The following is a 22,593-nucleotide window of genomic DNA, read 5'->3' as shown; positions in this document are numbered from 1 at the left end:
TTCCAGGCGGCCAAGCCCTGGGCGTTCACAGCCCGACCCCTCCCTCCCGCTTCCTCCCGGGGTCGGCGGTAACCTCGCCCGCGCGCCGCAGCAGCTCCGCCCCGGTGGTCTGGAGCCCGCCCCAGACCGAGGCCCCCGCCGGGTACTGCCCCCCCCCCGAGGTCTCCCTGCCCCAGGCTCTGCCCTCGGGGGGTCGCCCGGACCCCAAGTCCCCGGGCAGGATGGAGTGGGGAGTCCGTGGGGTCCGGGAGGAAGATGGGGGAGCGCCCTCGGCGCCCGGGCCCCTGCGCGCCCACCCGGGCGGGGAGGTGGGGGAGGGGTGGGAGTGGGGGAGGGGTGGGTGGGGGGGCTGGGCAGGCGGCCGAGCCCCAGCGCCGGCTCGGTCCCCGGGGCGGAGGCCCCCTGCCCGCGCTCGGGCGGCCCCGGGAGGCGCTGCGACCCCCGCCGGGCCCCCCGCGCCCCGCGCCCCGCGCCCGCGGCGGTGCAGGCAGCTGCGGCCTAGGGCGCCGGGCGGCCGCCAGCCTCCTCCCCCTCCCGGAAGCGCGGGGCGGGGTCCCCGGCCGGGCCGCGGGGGCGGGGGCGGGCGCGGGGGCCGGGCCGGGGCGGGGCGGGGCGCGCGGGGCTCGGCGCTCGCGGCTCGGCGGGCTGTGCGCGCCCACTCCCGCTCCCGCTCCAGGCGGCCAGCGCGCGGCCCAGGCCCCCGGCTCCAGGCCCCCGGCTCCAGGTCCCCGGCTCCCGGCTGCAGCCGAGCGGTGGCGGCGGCGGCGGCGGCGGCGGCTCGCGGCGGGTCCCCGCGCTCCTCGCAGCTCCTCCCCGCGCCCCTCGCAGCTCCTCCCGGCGCCGTGCATGGCGGCGCGGCCCTTCGCCGGCCTCTGAGCCCGCCGCCCGGCCCGGGACCCGCCGGGGCTGGGGTGGCCGCAGACTCGGGCCGGCCCCGCGCAAGCCGGACTCGGGCTCGCCGGCCGCCCCCGCCGCCCCGGCCGCCCCGTCCCAGGAAGTGGCCGTCCCGACCGCCATGGCTCACTCCCCGGTGCAGTCGGGCCTGCCGGGCATGCAGGTAGGCAGAGCCGGGCCGCGAGGCGGGAGGGTGCGCGCGCCGGGGCCGAGGCGGGCAACTTGGCGGTGGAAACACGGCCCCCACCCGCGCCTTCCGGGGTCGCGCCGGCCTCGAGCGCGGGGCCGGGCCGGGCCGGGCCGGGGCCTGGAGGCGCCGCGGTGGTCCGGCTGCGCTGGGGGGAGCCGCCTGGGCGCCGCGCCCCGCCCCGCCCCGCCCGCCCGCCGCCGCCGCCGCCGCCTGGGCGCCGCAGGCCCCGCCGGGTCCGCGGGAGAAGCGACGGGGCCGGTGCCCCCGGAGGCCGGGCCGCGGCCTGGGCCCTGCGTGCGTGCGGGCGGGCGGCGCAGTCGGGGGGCTGGCGGGGAGCCCCGGGCGCGGCCCGCTGGCGGGGGGGCGGGGGGGGGCGGGGGGCGTCCAGGTGCCCCCGCCGGCCCCGCTCGCGGCCCCGCTCCCGCCGCCGCCGCCGCCGCCGCCGGGAAGGCGCGAGCCCAGACCCCCGGGCACGAGGACCCCGGGACGGCCCAGCCCCCGCGGGCCCCAGACGACCCGAGCCCCCGAGTCCCGCCCAGCGAGCCTGCCCGCCCCACTCCGCGGCCTCCGGGCCGGCCGGGGACTTCTTTTGGGAGGAGGGGAAAGTTCAAAGGAACGTGCTGGCCTTCAAGTTCTGTTCGCCTTTGGGGACGGTTTTTTTTTTTTTTTTTTTTTTTTTTAAAGCCCTTTGGAAAACAAAACCACTGGGCACTGGGCTCTGCTTAAGCTGTCATATTTGTAAGCGCATAAATGGTGGCAAAATAATCAGGGTTAAAGATCTCACGATACAATTAGACTCTGTCTTTAAAGTTTTGCTGTCCCAGTTTAGTTTAGCGAGTGAACATAAAGAGCCTTAAAAAAAAAAAGAAAAAGCCAACCGCGGTATCCAAGTGGATTATTTGTTATTTTACGGACATCAGCGGGCCGCTTTTCTTTTCTCTTCTTTTCTTTTTCTTTCTTTTTTTTTTTTTTTTTTTTTTTTTTGACTTCTTCCCTTTGCTCTTTAGGACTGAGAAGTGCAGTGTTTGGACCTGGCATCTCAGGGGCTGAGACGTGAATCTGCCCTCTTCCTAGGCAGATCATATCTCCCCCCCTTTTTACAAAATTTTTTAATAATTTATTTATTCATGAGAGAGAGAGAGAGGCAGAGACACAGGCAGAGGGAGAAGCAGGCTCCATGCAGGGAGCCCCATGTGGGACTCGATCCTGGGACTCCAGGATCACGCCCTGGGCCAAAGGCAGACGCTCATCCACTGAGCCACCCAGGGATCCCCATTACCCTCCCTACCCCTTTAACCGTAAAAAGAAAGCTGGATTTCATTATTCAGGTTTGAAATCTAGAAAAGTAGGAACACAAAGCTGCCAGAATTTAAACAGGTTTTTTTTTTTTCTTTTTTTTTTTTTAAGGAGTAACAAAGTTCGTATCTTGAGTGTACTTGAAGAAAACTGTCCTCGAGCTTTTAAACTCCACAGACATTTAAAATCTAAGCTTCTACAGACTGCTAGGTAAAAATTAGATGTGGTTTCTCGGTATTTCCTAAAGTTCGTGCTTCACTTTGGTTTGAATCAAGAGGCAGGAAGGCAGGGTGAACTGGGTGAAGAATTAGTCCTGACCAGTAGAGCAAGAAGGACCTCTGGAGTTAACTTTTTTTTTTTTTTTCATCAGTATTTCCTTTAGACTGACTTTTCCTGTGTTAATCAGGTTGTAATCTAGTACAGATGCCTCACTTAGAGTTTGTGGTGGAGGTATCAGGCCTTTGTGGAAAGCGAGTCAATTTGAAGAGGCACTTTAAAGCCCTGCTGGCTGGTGCCCTGAAGTCAGTATCAGATGGTTACCCGGTGGGGTCTGTTCTCAACATTTTTTTTGTCCTCACTTTTTTTTTTGCTGTTGTTGTTGTCAAAAGAGTGGGCCAAAGTCTTGGGAAGAGAAGGTAAGTTTCTGTTTCAAGGGAACTGTTTCTGTTTGGTTGAGAGCACCAGATTTTCAGCTGTCACCGTGTTGGGCGTGTGTGCAAAAGGTGGCTTTGACCACTCCTGTACTTAAACGCATCTACAGACTGTGTAATTGTTTTTAATGTGCCATTTGGGGAAGAACATTCCTTTCCTCTCCCTTCTCCCAAAAAGAAAAACAAGCATATTTATTTTTCTACTTTGAATTAGCAGTTGCTACTGCCCCAGGAAGCTTTCCTCAGAGTCGTTGTGGATTAAACGAAAGGCACACCTGCTTTCGACTGTTCTCTAGGATAAAACAAGAGAGAAGCGCTAACCCTTCTGTATCCTGTCCTGATACCTCTCCCCCCTCGTCCTCCCCCTTTTCCCATCTCTCATCTTCTGAACGGGGTTTATAAGGAATTGGATTAAAAAATTCAGGAAGAGTGGATTCAGACAGCTTGAATTTAAGTATCAAAGATACTTGAAGTAAACCTGCAAGGACATTTTAGTATAAACACTATTTTTTGTTGTCTTGCAAATCATTTTTATCTCTAGATTTTTATTGGTGCCTCTGGAGGCATAGGTGTTAATTATGCCATCTTCTAGATGTGGAAGCCAGCAGAGACTAATTGAAACTGACCAAGGAGAGAGTGTGAGCTGGCAAGTGTGATATGAAACCAGAACTTTCCTGTCTCCCAGTCTATACTTCTACTCATCATGCTGTACTGTTGCTTTATTATTAACTTTGCACACGTTAAAGGTTTTTTTTTTTTTTCATTCCAGTTTGGGTTTGCTGAAGGAATACGAGAAATTAGGAATATGAAATTATTCAGCCAGGAACTGTTATTGAACACTTATGGCCCGTCCTAGGTGAGGGGTTGAGGACTACATCCAAATGAGTTAATATTTGTGATGAATGTTTAAAGGAGGTTGCCAGGGGTTCTTTCCCTTTTTACCTCCCACATCCCAGTTTCCTATTAGCATGGGGAGAAAATAAAAAAAATCACAAACTGAATGTAGTAACTACAAATAGACATAAAGAAGTTAGGTTGGTTTGTGGATGTATGTACTCCCTGTCCTTGAACATTTGTTGTTTCAATCAGTTTAATTCAGATTTGAAGAAAAGTAAGCTTCATTTGATGGTAGGAATACTGGCCAGCTTTCAGTTTGTGTAAGTAAGTTGTAACTTAGATTTTGGTTTCTAAGTTTCTTACCGATTTTTATCAGTCATGTCTAAGCTTCAAGCTTTTTTGGTATGTGACCCATGTAAGGAGTATATTTTACATCAAGATATGAAACCAAAGTTTTGGGAGACAGCCTTCATCCTTACTACTTGTGATGTCTTGCCATTGTGTGATGCAGTTTATTAAAAAAAAAAAAAAAAAGATAATTACAACACTAAATTTATTTTCATAGCTGATTGGTTTGCCCCGAGTTTGAAAAATACTGAATATGGTGTGTCACATGTGTTGGAGAGCAGAGTTAACTTAGCACGTTTTGAGGATGTTGTTAATTTAGGATATTTTCCTATTTGAAAGTACAGACGGTTTACAGGAATAGCTGGAGAGTTTAGTTTCTACTTGGTAACGTCATCCTGGCGCCCCCCCCCCCCCCCCCCCCCCCATTGTTGTAGTTGGTTGGAGAGAAACCTTTGCTGAGAATGCTCCTTTAAGTTGGGGTAGCGGGAAGGACATTGAACAGTTTGGACCTGTTGGGAGCTTTCCTCAAGTGCTCCTGGTTACCCTGGGTGTGCACTGGAAATCTGGGAAATGAAGGCAAACAGAAGGACAGCTGCATTTAATTGTGGCTTCAGTGCTCTTGCATTTTTTTTTTTTTTTCTAGTTAGTGTGACATTTGCATAGTTTTCCCCCGTTTCCATGGAAGAGGCCTCTGCTGGTTCAGCCTCTTGCCATCTGCACTGTTGGGGAAAGGCTGGTATGTTACAGTGTGTGGACAGTCAGGGTGTTTGTGAGATTGGGGTTCTGAGGGCACCTCGAGGGAAACACTAGAGTGTGGAATGTGGGTGAGGGTCTCAGAACATTGGATGGGACGGGGAGCTCACATTCACACAACACGTTTTCACTGCAGAGTGTGGTGCCAGGACCTGTGAGAGGGCTGGCGGAGAACCTCCTCTGGCCTTGTGCTCAGGAAGTCAGCAGCCCGCCCGGGAGCCCATCTGGGTGGTCTGCCCACAAAGGTTCCAATGGCTGGAGTGCACAGCAGACAGAGGTGTGGGGTTGGCAAGCGGGTTTAGCATCCCAGAGCTGGAGAGGCAGGGGGGTCTGGGGAAGGGGGTCTGCACTTTGGCTGCTGGGGAGGGTGCTGTGTGTCGTGAGCTTCAGGAATCCTGCTTCCCTGCTGCAGGTAGGAGGAGTTGGATTCTGGGGGCATGCTGGCTGCCACTTGGAAGGCAGTGAGAGGAACCTCAGGCTGGGGAGAGTCGGTGCGCACCAGACTGGTTGGAGGTTCAGGTGTCAGCAGGATAATCAAGGTGGACTTTTTTTTTTAAAGACTTTCTTTTATTTTTAAGTAATTTCTACCCAGCGTGGGGCTCCAGCTCAACCCCAAGATCGAGAGTTGCATGCTCCACTGACTGAGCCAGCCCCAGGCCCCCCTCAAAGTAGACTTTTTATAGCAAGATTGATTTCAAACCTTGGTAATTGGAACTCTCTGTTAACATTTAATAGTATTTTTATTTATTTATTTATTTATTTATTTATGATAGTCACAGAGAGAGAAAGAGAGAGAGGCAGAGACATAGGCAGAGGGAGAAGCAGGCTCCATGCACCGGAAGCCCGATGTGGGATTCGATCCCGGGTCTCCAGGATCGCGCCCTGGGCCAAAGGCAGGCGCTAAACCGCTGCGCCACCCAGGGATCCCTAATAGTATTTTTTTTACAGTCTCCCATCACCCCTGCTTTTGACCCTTTTTGCTATTCTATGCTAAGAGTAATAAGGAAAATAAAGGCATGGTGTACTTTTAGTTGCCTAACTGTGTCTTTTAAATATCCATTTTAGTATTTCATATTCCCTCTTTTCCTCTGTCACCAAAATTTAACTATGTTAATAATTTGTTTGGCTTAAAAACAGATTTGGGAGGGGGGCAGTATTGTAAGAAGATCTTTAAAAATTAAAAATATAACATGGAGGAGTCTAGGATATTTTGGTTGTAATCTCAGGTATGGGAACATTCCTGGCAGTATTTCAGGTAGAGCCAAATGACCTTCCAGTAGAAATTGGTCAGGTTAGATTTTTCTCAGCTGCTGACATAGCAGTGTCCCCTCAGAGTAGTTAAGGGCAAGTGGCAGCCATCCTTGCCTTCTTGTTCCTGTATGTAATACAACTTTTGTGTTCTTGGCGCTGTTGTAATGCGCAGAGCTGAGCTTGCTTACTGGATGCGGGTTGACATTGCCTTACAGTTGAATGGTATTTCTAGGACCTTGGTACAAGATGTAGTGTAGGGAGGGAGGGAGGAACTGAAGAAATGAGCCTTTTGGCACTTGCTGCTTCTTTCTAGAGTATTTTTACAGACTCTCTGAGGCCAGGGTCAAGGAGCCAGAGGATCTCTTGAGAAACATGCCACTTGGCCCTCTGGGTGCCATTTCCCAGTGATTCAGAGCTGCCTGTTTGGGAATCCTGTACCTGCAGGAAACAGACCACACCCAACACAACCCTTTTGTGGCTTTTTTTATGCTTTAGTTCAACACTGTTATCATTAATAGAACCTCGCAGCAGGAGTGAGTGCAGGAAGTAGAGGTTGCACTCTGTTACCCTTCTGTGGCTGTTGAGGGTCAGCTGCTGTCCTTGGACCCGTCAATTCCCATAATTCATGTTTTTTCGGTACAGTGTTTAAAACTCCTAGTGCTGGGGACCCCTGGATGGCTCAGTGGTTTAGTGCCTGGCTTTGGCCCAGTGCATGGTCCTGTAGTCCCGGGATCGAGGTCCACATCAGGCTCCCTGCGTGGAGCCTGCTTCTCCCTCTGCCTGTGTCTCTGCCTCTCTCTCTCTGTCTCTCATGAATAAATAAATAAAATCTTAAAAAACAAATTAAACTCCTAGTGCCAGGTGCTTTGAGAAAAAGAAAAACATGGCCAATATAACACCTGGCTCCTGGAGTGAGTATGGAGTCTCCTAATCCTAAATGGCTCCCTGGTTTCCAAGGTTCAGATTAATAAAAAATAAGACAAGTGGTACCTTTGCTTGCCACAAAGTATACAAACAGCCCAGATTGTGGATTACAAAGGCACCATTTTGTGCATACCCCTGGGAACAGCATTGTTGACTTTAGAGACCTTCCATTATGTTTTCTTGAGGGTTGTTATGTTTTCTTGAGGGTTCATGGTCAGTACAAGGAACCTTATCTGTGCAGCGCTCATTGGTATCTGAATAAATTGTGGGAACATTTCGAGTTTTATATTAATGGTTACGAAATATGTAGTGGGTGTTTATCTTCCTATTATTTTAAGCTTCTTCCTATTTTTAAAAATATTTTTAGGCCCTGAGATTTGAAAGGACCATATAGGTCCAGATTCTTTGTTTTACTTTTAATTATTTAGGATTTTTGTTTAGTTTTTATTTAAACGTTGTTTTTATTTAAACACATGATTTAAAGAGTCATATGGCCTTGTAAGGTTTGTTTGGAAGGATAGCAGTGACTTGCCCTTTGCCTCTTATGTCCTCCCCAAAGGCAGCTCCTTTGGTCTCTCTAAGCTGATTGTTGTTATTTCCACTTTGTTTTTGAAGAAAATTTAAAAATGGCTACCTTTTTTTTTTTTTTTTTTTCCCCTAGTTTGAGGCATTATTTGTGGACTTTGGACTCTGAAGATGGGGATTTAGTTCTTGCCTCCTTTAGGCACATGGATCTCTCTTCTCTCTCCCCAGTAGAGTTGCATTGTAACTTTGGTTAGATTAGGGTGACTAAAACCAGTATGCCTAGCCCACCCTTTAGCAAACCCGGATTACTTTTCAAATTTTTTCTGAAAAAAAAAAAAAAAATAAAATAAAGTAATTATTGGGGCGCCTGGGTGGCTCAGTGGTTGAGTGTCTGCCTTTGGCTCAGGGTGTGATCCCGGGGTCTGAAATCGAGTCCCACATTGGGCTCCTGCGGAGAGCCTGCTTTTCCCTCTGCCTGTGTCTCTGCCTCTCTCTGTGTGTCTCTCATGAATAAATAAATAAAATGTTTAAAAAAATTAATGTAATTGTTGGAGCACCTGGGTGGCTCAGTTAAGCATCTGCCTTCAGCTCATGTCATGATCTCTGGTCCTGGGATTGAGCCCTGTATTGGGCTCCCTGCTCAGTGGGGAGTATGCTTCTCCCTCTCTCTCTGCTGCTCCTCTGCTTGTGCTCTCTGGTGCGCGCTCTCTCTCCGTGTCAAATAAATAAATAAAATCTTAAAAAAAATAATGTAATTGTCTTAGTTTGGGCTGCATAACAACATACCATACATAGACTGGGGGCTTAAACAATAAACATTTATTTCTCACAGTTCTGGAGCCTGGGAAGTCCAAGATCAAGGCTCTGGAAGATTCTGTGCCTGCTGAGGATACTCTTTCTGGGTCGTGGATGGTCTGCTTCTGGCTGTGTCTTCACCTGGCAGAGGGGTGAGGGAGTACTCTCTAGGCTCTCTAAGGGCACTTGTCCCTATCCTGATGGCTCCACCTTCATGATCTAATCACCCCAAAGGCCTCATCTCCTAATACTATCCCTTAGGGGACTGGGTCTCAACATACAAATTTTGGGAGGACCTGGACATTCAGGCTGTATACGGCAATATTTATAGCTTATTCAACCACAAATTCGCCCAAACTGTTGAAACCTTTTTGGAAGTTCAGGTAGAAGCAGACAGGCTATCCACATCACCTTTCTGGAGAAGTCTTCCTGCGAGCCTTCTGACCTGCTCCTGTGTGAACTGATAGTCTTCCTTATTTGGTGCTCTGCTCACAGCCTCTGTCATCTTTTGCCCTCATCTGTGGGATTCCTTGTGCTGCTCTGGCCCACCTGTTTTCATATTTCCCATCATTGTCTGGGTTCACACTGTTATGTTGGTGGAATATATCTTGCAGCGCCTTCCTATGAATAAGGTACACGGGTGATAGATTTTTTGAGGTCTTGATATCTGAAAACTTTCTCTTCTTTTCCTCTTGATTAATATTTTGGCATGGGATATAGTTACCAGGTGGAACTTATTTTCCTCTAGGGTTTTGAAGGCATTTCTCCACTGCGTTTTAGCTTTCATTGTCGCCGTTGAAGACTGCCACACCAGCACTGGATTCTGTGTGCATGAGCTGTTTTGTTCTTCCTTAACCTAGTAGGGTATGATTTTTTTTAGTGATCTCTGTTTTCACAATGACATGTCTTGATGCAGGTCTGTTGTTGGTGATAGGTACTCAGCTCTTTTGATCAGGCGGCTGAGGTCTTTTGTATGTTCATTCTTATGTTATTATTTGGATGTCAGACCTTCTATTGAGGACTGGTCCTCAAATAGTTTTACACTTTTAAATCTATTTTCGATTTTTTTTGGTCATTTTTTACTTGGCTTTCTGGAAGACTGGCCCAGTTTTTTTATTCCAGCTCTTCTAATGAGTATTTCTGCCCTTATTTTTTAAATTCTAAGAGCTCTTTTTGGTTCTCTGAATGTTCTTTTATTGTTTCAGTTGAAATATTTGCTCTTAACTCCCTGGGCATGTTAATTACAGTTATGTTCACTTCCTTCAGAATAGATTCCCTTCCTCCCAGGCCCTGACTCCCCTTTTGCTGGTCATGGTCTCTGTTTCTAATGGTAGAGGCCACCCTCGAATGTCAGCTCGTATTTTAGAGTGGGGGACAACCAAGCTGTTTGGAACTCTGGACCCTTGAAGGGAGCTTTTTAAACCTCCGTGATACCAGGTGCTTCTACCAGATGGGGGAGAGAGGAATGGCTGATGGCCATTTCTTGCAGCTTCTTATACATTTCCCCTCCTGGAGTGGCCCCTGAGCTGCTCTGGTCTGGACCACTTACTGTCCACAGCTGGTGTTCCCTGGCACTGAGCCGCCTCCCTTCTGTGGCCCGAAGCCTCATGCCCACGCTGGATGGAGGACCGTGTGTGGGCGCCGCATCTCGTGCAGCTTGGTTCCCTCTGTCTTGTGTGCCACCACCCTCCTCCGCTGTGTCTGCTGCCCCCTCCAGAAACCCTCAGCCTCCTCTCCACGGACTGTGCTTTCGGGAGTTTCCTTGATAGGGAAGGTGATCTGGGTGTCTGATCACCTTGTTAATTGACTTTCAATTCTTACTTTAGATGCTGCTAGTTTCCTGGGTTGTGGGGGTTCAGCGCTGCGCGTGGGCTTGGTCCTCTGCTTCCTCCATCTCCAGCTAAGCAGGTTTCCTTTCTTCTGTATTTCTTCCCACTTCTGGAATTTCATTGCTTCTGGTCTCCTCTCTCCTCCTGGTCGGCAGAGGTGTAACCTTTTAAGAGAACTCTCTTTATTATGGTTTTGGTGGGATTTCAGGATTGTCCAGAGTAGATGCTTCTGCTCAGTATGCTTTCTACCAGGAAGTCCCTCTCTTCCGTCGTTACCAGTGAATGAGTGGAACGAGTACAATTTCAATTCCAAGGTCAGGACTTTCCAGTGCCCTAGCATGGTGGACTCCTGAGGCCCAGGCCCCCTCAGGAGATTGTACCTTCTCTTTTCTCTTCATGAGTCAGTGGCAATGTAAATACATGCCTGTTTTTCCATATCTCTAACAGTGACCTCCACTTCCCTAACTTGAGCTGAGAACCTACTTTTCTCCATTCTGTGTTTCATTTTCTAGTCTCAGGATTGTGTTGGCACAGAATCATTTCCTGGAGCCTCATACAATCTCTTTGGAGAAATGCTTTCTTCAGTTGATGGATGTTTTGGGGGCCCGGCCCATGGTCTGGAATTGAGTGTGTGCTTCTCTGGAGGGTGGGGGTAGCGTCGGTCATGGCCACAGGTTCTATGAGGTCAGCATAGGACTTGGGTGCACATGCTCAGCAGATGTTGAATAGCTTGCCAGGGTGTTGGGGTGGACATGTGGCGAAACTAATTCGCCATGTGTTAGGGGATTGCACACGGGGGACTGAGGACCATGGAATGGGTTTCTCTGCACGTCCCGTGCCATGCACAGCCTTGGTGCGTGGCCCAGCGCTGCTCTGTAAATACTCGGCGTTTCTGAACAGGTGCATATCTGAAGAAGTAAGGCTGCTTTTTGGGATATATTACCTTAAAATGATTTCCTGTTTCAGAACAAAGTACCACTGAGGGGGACGCTTGATGGGATGAGCACTGGGAGTTACGATATATGTTGGCAAGTTGAACTCCAATTAAAAACAACAACAAAAAACAAAGTACTTTTTTGGGTTGAAATGGACAGTGATAAATCATCCAGTGAAAATGAAAAGTAATCCTGAACTTGGGGGACTGGGCTTTGGTTAGCAGTTCTTTTAGGCATTGTTTTATAGGATAACTTTAAAGCTATGTGCAATGTGGTTACAGTTGTTAAATTGCTACCTGGACTCCTGAGAACTGACACCCACTTGGAGACAGGTATTGTTTGAACATTCCACAAGCTTCCTTGTATTTGATGCATTTTAATTGTACCAAACCTTTCCTGAGAGGTACTTAGAAAAGAAAAAGATTATGTTAGTGCAAAGAGGTATTCACTTCCTCAGTGGTTCCTCATGATAGGTGGGTGTTTACCTTTTCCTTCTCCTCTGTGTTACCAGAATAGGTAAGTGGAAGAAGTAAATGGGCCTTTGGCTTTGCTGTATTGCTCAGTTGAGAAAATAAATATTTGGTATTGCTCTTGGCAGAAGGAAGCTTTGAAGGGGTAGGACAAACTTTATTGCCTTCTCCCCAAGGGCAAGGCTCTGGTGGGCTGCCTCTGCCCTTGGGCAGTCCTCAAGGCCTCTGCCGCTGGGTGGGAGGGCTCTTATCCCGAATTTACGGATGAGAAAATGGAGGTTTAGGAAGCTTCAGCGAGGCCCCTCAGCTAGTAAACAGCCCCTTTGGGGTTAGGGCCCTGACCTCTGATGTCAGTACACCAGAATGTGTCCCAGTGACCTTTTCAGATCCTGCCCTTGCCCTGTGGGGCTCCTGGGCCCTGAGGGTCCTACTACTCACAGCCGTTATGAAACCAGTCCAGGCCTGGTACAAGATGGCATTTCAGGCACTTTTATTCCTGCCCCCCTTTTTTTTTTTTTCGACTTTTAAAGATTTTTGTTCCTGCTCTGGTATTATTTTTAAGTGGTTTCCTAGAAATTAGGATTGTGGCTATGGGGGGGTGGGGAGGGTGGGGGGTGATACTGGGGCATTCAGATGTTTCCTCAGTCCCTCTACTGAGCCCTTAGGCCCTCCCCTAGGTTGGGATTGGGGCCTTGGCTGGCCTCTGTTTATTGCCTTCTAGTTGTTGCCCAGATGAGCTGAAAAAAGTATCTGTAATCAAACCAGTGGTTTTTAAGTTTTAGCATTTCTCATCATCTGAAGAGCTTGATGAAGTGTAGGGTGCTAGGCTATTGGTCTAGGATGGAAACAAGTTTTTCTTTTTCTTTTTTTTTTTTTAATTTTTTATTTATTTATGATAGTCACAGAGAGAGAGAGGCAGAGACACCAGGCAGAGGGAGAGGGAGAAGCAGGCTCCATGCACCGGGAGCCCGATGTGGGATTCGATCCCGGGTCTCCAGGATCGAGCCCTGGACCAAAGGCAGGCGCCAAACCGCTGCGCCACCCAGGGATCCCGGAAACAAGTTTTTCAAGTGCGTGGCTGTCTCAGGGACCACAATTTGAAAACCATTAAACTGGAGAATTAAAAATCCTTACGTTCCTATTGCCTTTCACCTGGGGGCATCCCATAGCGAAGCCCATTTGAAAGCTCAATTGAAAATCAGTGCTGGGGTGCCTGGCTGGCCCAGTCAGTAGAGCATGCAACTCTTTTTTCGGTGGGGGGGGGGAGGGGGGAGGGATTTCACCAGTTCAAATTGTAGTTTTTATTAGTTATTTTATTTTATTTTTAAAAAAGATTTTATTTATTCATGAGACACACACACACACACACACACAGAGGCAGAGACAGAGACACAGGTAGAGGGAGAAGCAGGCTCCATGCAGGGAGCCTGACGCCGGACTCCATCCTGGGTTTCCAGGATCACGCCCTGGGCCGAAGGTGGCGCTAAACCACTGAGCCACCGGGCTGCCCTATTTATTTTATCTTTATTTAAATTCAAATTAGTTAACATATAGTGTAGTATTGGTTTCAAGAGTAGAATTTGTAGAAGTTAGTGATCCATCACTTTAGTACAGTACCCAGTGCTCATTACCTCATGTGCCCTCCTTAATGTCCATCATCCAGTTACCCAATCCCTCCACCCTCCTCCCCTCCAGTGACACTCAGTTTGTTCCCTATATTTAAAAAAATCTCTTATGGTTTGTCTCCCTCTCTGTTTTTATCTTAATTTTTTTCCCTTCCTTTTCCCCGTGTTCATGTGTTCTGTTTCTTAAATTCCACACGAGTGAATTCATTTGGTATTTGTCATTCTCTGGTTTATTTCACTTAGCATAATACTGTAGCTCCATCTGCATTGTTGCAAATGACCAGATTTCATTCTTTTTGGTGGCTGAATAATACTTCATGTGTGTATATACCACATCTTTTTTTTTTTTTTTTTAAAGATTTTTTATTTACTTATTCATGACAGAGAAGAGGCAGAGAGAGGCAGGGGAGAAGCAGGCTCCATGCAGGGAGCCCCATGTGGGACTCGATCCCAGGTCTCCAGGATCACACCCCGGGCTGAAGGCGGCGCTAAACCTCTGAGCCACCTGGGCTGCCCTGTATACCACATCTCTATCCATTTATTAGTTAATGGACATTTGGGTTCTTTCCATAATTTGGCTATTGTTGATAGTTGAGAGCATGTGACGCTTGATCTCGGGGTTCTGAGTTCAAGCCCCACATTGGGTATAGAGGTGGCTAGAAAGAAAATCTTGGGCAGCCCCTGTGTCCCAGCGGTTTGGCGCCACCTTCAGCCTGGGGTGTGATCCTGGAGACCTGGAATCGAGAACCACATCAGGCTCCCTGCATGGAGCCTGCTTCTCCCTCTGCCTGTGTCTCTGCCTCTCTCTCTCTCTCTGTCATGAATAAATAAATAAAATCTTAAAAAAAAAAAAAGAAAATCTTAAAGAAAAATAAGACAAGTCTTGCAACTTATGACTTGTATTTCAGAAGACTGACTTTGGAACTGCTCTGGTCTAACTTTGGGAATTGAATAGGCTTCTGTGAGACTTGTTAGAGTCTTTACTGTTCTATTTTAAAAAAGATTTTATTTATTTGAGAGAGAAAGCATGCACAAACAGTGGGAGCTGCAGAAGGAGAGGGGGAAGCAAACTCCCCACTGAGCAGGGAACCTGATGTGGGGCTTGAGTCCAGGCCCCCGAGATCAGGGCCCGAGTTGAAGACAGATGTGTAACTGACTGAGCCACCCATGCACCCTAAGCTTTTACTATTTTAGCATATATTATAAACCTGTTGAGGAATAGAGGAAGATGCGTGTTCTATATCTTTTTGACATCAGAAGCTTTTGCAAGGACTGCATCTCTCAGAACTAGCATTCCATGGTTCTTTTGGAAAACACTGAACCAGAACAGAAGTCCTGAACTTGATGATCTTCCACAGGGTTGTGAAGATAACTTCTTTTAACTGTTGTTTTTATCAAGTCATTCCCTGCTCGAGAACCTTTGGCTGCTTCCTGACCAAACACCTTTTACTACTTTTTAGTCCTTCTCCCTCGCCAGTTCACTGCTCCTTCTGCCTCTGCAAACCTGCTCACCTGGCAGGATATCCTCTGGTTCCTTTGCCTGGTAAGCCCTGGTGAGCTGTTATTTATGTCATGTTGCCTTCTTTTTTCTTAATTGGATTGAAGGGAAGACCTGCACTGTCCAGCCAGCTCCCTGAGAGTGTGGGGGACACAGGTCCCCATAATGAGCACCTGCTGGGAAGGGAGGGAAGGGACAGTTAGGAAATGAATGAGCAAAACTGACTTTATTTTCTTGCAGTTGCTCTGTTTAATACTTAAGAGGTACATATATCTTGGAACTGGGAAAAATATTCCAGAGCAGTATACTTTTTATTTTTAATTTTTAAAAATTTATTTATTTATTTATTTGACAGAAGGAGAAGCAGGCTCCCCGCTGAGCAGGGAGCCCCATGTGGGGCTCCATCCCAGGACTCTGGGATCATGACCTGAGCTGAAGGCAGATGCTTAACTGACTGAGCCACCCAGGCACCCCTCCAGTAGATTTTTTTAATGTCTGGGATGTCAGAGGTTTTATGCTTTTATGTATAAATAGTTGATTTGACTTTTAATTCAAAAAAATGATGTGTATTTCTGTAAATACAGTGTTTTATTAGAATGTACTGTGATTTGTTAGATAATTGGTCTTACCAGCTTTGCATATTTGGAGGGTGGTTTTTGGGGGGAAGGGAGAGGTTTTGATTTTTTTTTTTGAAGTGCTTTGTAGTTTTTCTGAGGTTTTATGACATTTTCCAGTATAAGGGTGAACATGATATTAAGCATATTTAGGAGATGGACTGGTTCGGGAAGAGTAGTTGTAAGGTTTGGGTTCCTCTCTTTTGTTTGTCAACTGAAGGATTTGAAGTCTATCTAAAAATAGACTTTGTGTCATTCAGAGGGCTTCCCTCTATATTGTCTGCTTCAAGAAACAATGAGGCGCTGATGTGAAGTGAAACTGGGTGCATTTCCTGGCCAATTGGAATTTACGCAGGCTGCTTGTACTTGGCCCCAAGTGGGTGGGGGTGTGGCCTGAGGGGCAGCTTGATGATGGGGGAGGTCTCAGGTCACACTCCCAAATGGGGCTAGTGGTCTTGTAGCTCCAGCAGCCCCGGGGTGTGACTGAATATCGGGGGATGGAATTTCATTTCCGCTTAGGTTCCGCAAGAGATCCTATAGTTTAAAACAGTTTTGTTTTGAAAAGCAGTTCTGCCAAGATCTACTTGATGCCTCCCTACTGGATGGGTTACTGTGTATGTGAAGTAAATGGTTTCTCAGCACATAAATATAAGTATAAATATAAATGTGTGTTATGTTTACCTATGTGTGGGCATATCTGTTAATTTATCTTTTCTTCATTGTGATCTATCAGTAAATAGTATTTAAAAAGCTTGTTTTGTAACACTCTAGGTCAGAAGTAGGTTTTCCTCTTTGTAGCTCCCAAAAGAACAAAGTTTCTATTTTCTTTTTAGTCACAAAAGGCACAGACCCCTCAACATCCTGAAAAAGAGAGTGAAAAGTTACTTAAAATGATAAAATATTGATGACTCACTAAATTCTACTCCTGAAACCAGTATCACACTATATGTTAACTCGCTTGGCTTTAAACAAAAATTTGGAGGAAAAAAAGGTGTAAAAAAATATTTTAAACCCTTTTAAATGGTAATATTTTCAACATTTTTAAAAAAAATATTTATTATTTGAGAGAGAGTGAGAGAGCACAAGCAGGGAGGGGAGAGGCAGAGGGAGGAGCAGGTTTCCTGCTGAACAGAGAACCCAGTTCTGGACTGGATCCCAGTACCCTGGGATCATGACCTGAGCCAAAGGCAGACGCTTAACTGAGTGAGCCACCCAGGTGCTCCCTCAGCATTTTTATACATGGTTTGTTGCACATATCATTGCTTAGTATGTTAGCCATAGCGATCAAGACTGGTCTGAAATTCTGCGAAAATGATTCTTCCCTGTGTCCTTTTGTGTCAGGGTGGTGATAATTCTGTTCATTTCTGTTGGGGAATCTGGTCTTAAGACTCTTTGAAAACCAGTGGAAGGGCCTTCATTTGCTTATGTTCTTCGGTGTCAGAACCCCACCTCCTACTCTGGCCATGCGACCTGTGTGTATTCTACTAAAAGTAAAGTGAAGTGGAGGATTGAAGATGGGCACAGAAATGGGAACCCCCTACTGGGAAAACACTTTCCTGTCCCCCATTAAGTTATTTTTAAAGCAAAAGCATTTATGTTCCTACTACTTGCGTGTAACTATTTATTTTGCTTATTTTCCAGTTGTTTCTGTATGTACATAGCTTTAAGAAATTGCAGTCCTACATAGATGCTTATTTTATATTGTTTTCCATTCGGACGTGGATCATATAAATATTGTCCCCCATTTCCACATGATTGTGTTTTTAACATCTTAACTGATTTACCCTTGCCTCCTTCACATAAGGCATGCGTCTTCCTTGGGACATGGAGCTGTAGCCAGAAGCACTGTCCTGTTTGGTTCTGCTGGTTAGAGTAACCTTCCCACTTTCTTTTGCCTTTGGAGAAAGAAACAGTTGTTCATCATTCCTCCTCCTCCTCCAAAGGTATTATTGGATTGCACTGTTATTGTTACTGAGTTTCTGTGGTTAATTGCTTTGCTTACATCGATAAGCTAGACCACTCACCCAGTGGGATTGCAAATGCATGCTGGGCTCCTCGTTGCTTGCTGAATTGTATCCCAATCAGAGGACACTGCATGTGGACTGGGGCCTGCAAAGACTGTGTGCACGTGTGTGTGTGAGAATGTGCGCACATGTGTGTATGTGCTGGTGTGAACAGTAAGTCAACAGCAACTCTAGCCTGTGAAGCAAAGTGTAGGGACCCGAGGAGGATGAACAGCAGGAAATCAGCCTGGCTGAGTTGTATTCTTAATTAGTTGTTCTTCTGATGCATACTTTATATATGTGATAAGTATTCTAGTTTTAAAATAGCCTTTGTATCATGTGTGGTTCTCTTCAATGTTTTGCTTTGATGCAAAGTTGTAGTAGGTGATCGGTAAACTGGCAGGACTCTGAGGGGTGCAGATATCGTGAGCTAAGATTCCTGCTCTGAATGAACATTCAGTCCCGAATAGGACCATGCATGCAAGGTGCACATGTGAGCGAGGGCCTGCTGGCAGTGGTGGGGCCAGTGTTGAAGTCAGGATGCCTAGCCAGCTGCATAGCGTGGCCTGTGGGGCTGGAGCAGCCAGGTGAGTCTGTTAGCACTAAGACTGTGACTCACCCCACAGCACTTCACATTGTCCTGCTAGGCGGTTTCAGATCAGTTTAGATCTTTCCTCCAAAGGAGTTAGGAAAAACTTGTTTTTTTGTTTTTGTTTTTTAAGAGACTTGGGGGTTTTGGAACTTTGGTGAAGGGACATGGACCTGTACCACTGCTCTTCTACTATACTTGTGTTTTTAATGAATAGAAAAATTTGAGAAATACAAGGCAGTGATAGAATTTAGCATTACTGAATTCTGCTGGAACCTCTTGGTACACAGGAGGCAGTACATACCAAGGGGTAGCACTCTGAAAGTCGATAAAGTGATGCATGAGCTCTGTTCTAGAAGATATATTTTTAAAATATTTATTTATTTGAGAGAATGAGTGAGGTATGAGCTGGGGGAGAGGCAGAGGGAGAAGCAGGCTCCCCACTGAGTAGGGAGCCTGATGTGGGACCCTGGGAAGGCAGACTCTTAGCTGACTGAGCCACCAGGCGCCCCCTAGAAGGTTTTTTAAGGGGAGAAAGAATCTAGACGGAGTGTTCAAAAGCATAAGAGTTTTTAAATAGCATCAAGTGTTTGGAAAAGTGCTAGGAATTCAGTTTTGTTCGACTTGAAAGGGAAAGGAAAGAGGACAAGAGATAGGAGTTGAAGAGTCAGGGATCAGGTCATAAAGGACCATGCTGAGGGGTGTGGGCGGCACCCTATGAGGTGAAGCAGAATTCCTAGGAAAGTTTGCAGCTGCAGCCTGAGACCACTTTCGGATTTTAACAGTTTGGCTGGTCTCTAGGCTAGGAGATGGGAGGACTGGACTGAGGTATCAGTGCTGGGTGGGGATACGGGGAGAGATTCCTGAGGGAGCAGTAGGTGGAATGGGCTGGATTTGGTGGGGGTGGAATGGAGGAAGAGAGGAGTCTGGGGGGCCCTCTAGGGTTCTGGCTTGGGTGTGTGGATGAATGGAGGGGCCACTGATCTGCATAGGCGATCAGCCTGTGGAGGTGAGATCTATTTCAGGTCTGTATCTGGAGGTCTGTATCTATTTCAGATACATGGAGTGTAGGTGGAGAAAAGGAATAGGTGGTTTCGTATCTGGGTCTGGAGCTCGGGGGAAAGGTCCAGATGAGGGACTGAAGCTGCGACTTTAAAAAAAAAAATTATGTTTTTAAGGTTTCATTTATTTATGTGAGAGAGAGAGAGAGAGAGAGAGAGAGGGAAACGAGTGGGAGGGCAGGGGAAGGGCAGAGGAAGAGGGAGAAGCAGGCTCCCCGCTGAGCAAGGGGCCTGACATGGGATCCCAGGATCCTGGGATCATGACCTGAGCCAGAGGCAGACACTTAACCAGCTGAGCCACTCAGGATTCCCTGAAGCTGTGACTTATTAATTAGGTCATCGGTGGTTAGCAGTACCGTGTGAGCAATTGAAGAGGGTGTTGAAAAGCTAGGAGGCTGTGTCTGATCTCACAGGCTCCTGGATGCTCCACCTACTTGCTCTTCCCAGTGAGTGCTTCTGCTCTGAACTCTGCAGTCCCAGCATCAGGGTGTTGCCCCCCCAAGGCCCAGGGTGGATGGATGTGTGTTAGTCCATTGCCAGTGGGCATAGTTCACGCGAGCTGGTGATTGCTTTGAAGTCCAGAGCAGCGTGTAGTTTCTTAGGCAGAGGACAAACCTTTTGACAAAAGTTTTATTAAACTAAATCCTATGCCAGAGCTCCCTAGTACCTAGTACTCAAAATGTGCTTAATTTTGACCCTAAGTCTCTTTCATGGTGGTTGGTTCAATGCATGTGACTCCTGAAGTGGGTCAGAAAGCAATCCAGTGAGCTGGATAGCAGAATTTAACAAGGATGTTTAAACACTTAGTCTTTGGTTACACCTGCAAAAATCAAAGTGGAAGCCTCTAGATTAACTAAACCAAATGAACTTTAGTTTTAGCCAGAGGGATGAAGCGGAGGTCCCTACGGGGGCTTCTTACTCCACTTGGTTCAACCTGGGAGGAAGTCGGGAGGAATCAAAGTGTGTCAGGGGGTGTATTGGGTGATTGTGTTGTTGGAATCATTTTCTTCAATACACGTACAATTTATGCATGCTAAAACGCCAGTTTCTGGCAAGAATTGGATCTTGGGATTGTATCTAGTTGGTTTACTTTTAGTTAATCTCTTAAGAGGCATGATGTTTTCAATAACTTGGGAGTCTGGAGAGGACAATTCATAAAACTTGATGGGGTAAATCAGAACTCCTCAGTTTTATTACTCTTTTAGCCAGAGCTGAGTTTAATTAAAGTGAAATGGCTCATTTTGCAGTTCTGTAAAGAGCAGTGGGCGTTAAGTGTTTTGGGGGGAAGCATGGGCCCTTTGGGGACAGTACCTGGAACAGTGAAGATACTCATGTTCACAGTGCAACTGAGCAGAGGATACACAGATTTTCCCATATACTCTCTGCTCCCCTCCCACTGTCAGTATCCTGCACCAGATTATATGGGTTATGACTGGTGAATCTGCACTGATGCATCATTATCACCCAGGGTTCATTGTCCATGTTATGGTTCACCCCTGTGGCACATTCTGTAGGTTTTAACAACAACGTAATGACATGTATCCACCCTTACAGTGTGTAGAATAGTTTCACTGCCCTGAAAATCAGTGAGGATATTTTAAGAACACAATCTTTTTGGTTCTACTGGAATGTTTTTTATCTGTACACTGTTTCCCCCTCATCAGTTCTTTTACTTTCTGACTTGACCAGAGTAGTTTCTCTGCATGTAGAGGAGCCTGGGTTGCCCTTGGCCTCTGTCATCATGAACACTGTGTGCCTTTGGGGTTCTCAAGGTGCGTGCATTCAAAATTACCTTGAGAGGTTAGCAGCTCTTGGCAGCCATCGTGGAACTGGACGAGAGAAGATTCTAACAGGACAGTTCCCCGTAGTTCCTTGCTGGTTCTCTGCCCCCTCTGGTTGTTTTTGCAGCTGTTCAAGTTAAAAAACATGTATCAACTCCAATAATAGGGGTACCTAGTAACTTCTTCTCTAAGCAGATCTCCATTTTTATTTCAGCTCCCTAAAATTTCCCTCATCCCATCCTTTCCCAGCTGGGGCAGGTGGAAGCTCTCAGCCCAGGGATGAAATAGGTGCTCTTGGGCTTTGCAGGTGTTTTGCTTCTGAGCCTCTCCCAACTCCACCTATGTCCTCACCCCTGCATGTCCTGAGGCCCTGCCAAGCTGCCCCTACACTGTTGACCTGTCCTTAGCGACTCACATGTTTCTGACCTCAGTTTGGTCCTTAGGGTCTAAACCCCTTTCCATAACCCAGTTCCTGTGGAAGGCTGTTGGGAAATGTAAAGAGGGAAAAATTAATTCTGCGTGGTTTCCCCCTCCCCAAACTAAAGATCCCTTTTTAAAAAATTGAGCTATTACAAATTTTAATTTATTTAAAATATTATAGAAGTAATACATGATTAACTGCAAAAAAACCCAAACCAAATCAAACTCAGTACAGAATTGTATGGCTTTATCCCCAGGGGTAGCTACTGTTGAGGGTAAGGATTCTGTGGCTGCCTTAATTGCAAGGGATTTTTCACTCTTCTACATTAGAATTGAAGGGGAAGGCTGGGAATTCCATTTATTTTTTTTCTTCCTTATCATGGCAGTTCCATCGGAAATGTCACTAGTTTCTGACCAAGACCCCTTAAGCAGTCTGGTTTCTGCCAGCACTTAAGTGCTTTTCATACTCCTGATGAGACATGATACTCATTCGTCAACAGGGATTTATTGGATGTCTTCTATGTTTGAAACACCATCTAGCCCAGAGGCTGGGGAAGTAGATGAGCTGTGCCTGTAATGCGCTAACACGGCCCATTGTCCAGCAGACATTCCGGCATGCACAGCAAATGCTGGGAATACAGGGTGATACTAATCAAAGTGGGTGAAAAGAAGGAAGCCTTCCTGGAGGAGGTGGCACTTGAGCATATGTCTGAGTAGTTCTTTAAGGTACTGCTGGGTAAAGAGCATTCCAGGAAGATGGGGTCTTTTCATAGAATTGGCTGTAGTTTGGGATAACTGGTATAGATGAGTTAGATTAATGTTTTTCATTCTTCCCTACTTGAGAAAATGAGAATGTAAAGGTTTTGGAAAGATTTCACTTTGGATGTGGTATATGTACACAATGGAATATTACTCAGCCATTAGAAACGACAAATACCCACCATTTGCTTCGATGTGGATGGAACTGGAGGGTATTATGCTGAGTGAAATAAGTCAGTCGGAGAAGGACAAACATTATATGGTCTCATTCATTTAGGGAATATAAATAATAGTGAAAGGGAATAGAGGGGAAGGGAGAAGAAATGGGTGGGAAATATCAGAAAGGGAGACAGAACATGAGAGACTCCTAACTCTGGGAAACGAACTAGGGGTGGTGGAAGGGGAGGTGGGTGGGGGGTGGGGGTGACTGGGTGACGGGCACTGAGGGGGGCACTTGATGGTATGAGCACTGGGTGTTATTCTATATGTTGGCAAATTGAACACCAATAAAAAATAAAAGAAAGATTTCACTTTGGAGTAGGGTAA

General features: G+C 47.1%; 1 protein-coding gene across 1 annotated transcript in view; it reads left to right on the top strand.

The window, feature by feature from the left end:
- The first annotated feature begins 921 nt into the window (after positions 1 to 921).
- STK24 (serine/threonine kinase 24) overlaps positions 922 to 22,593 on the top strand; it is a 120,682-nt gene continuing 99,010 nt past the window's right edge. Inside the window, exon 1 of the mRNA XM_038569903.1 lies at positions 922 to 1,057. Coding sequence (XP_038425831.1) covers positions 1,016 to 1,057 — 42 coding nt within the window. The 5' untranslated portion in view covers positions 922 to 1,015. The remainder of the gene's footprint in view (positions 1,058 to 22,593) is intronic.

Source organism: Canis lupus, chromosome 22 (genome assembly GCF_011100685.1).
Source record: "Canis lupus familiaris isolate Mischka breed German Shepherd chromosome 22, alternate assembly UU_Cfam_GSD_1.0, whole genome shotgun sequence".
NCBI classification, from domain to species: domain Eukaryota; kingdom Metazoa; phylum Chordata; class Mammalia; order Carnivora; family Canidae; genus Canis; species Canis lupus.
This window is presented reverse-complemented; position numbering and strand designations above follow the sequence as displayed.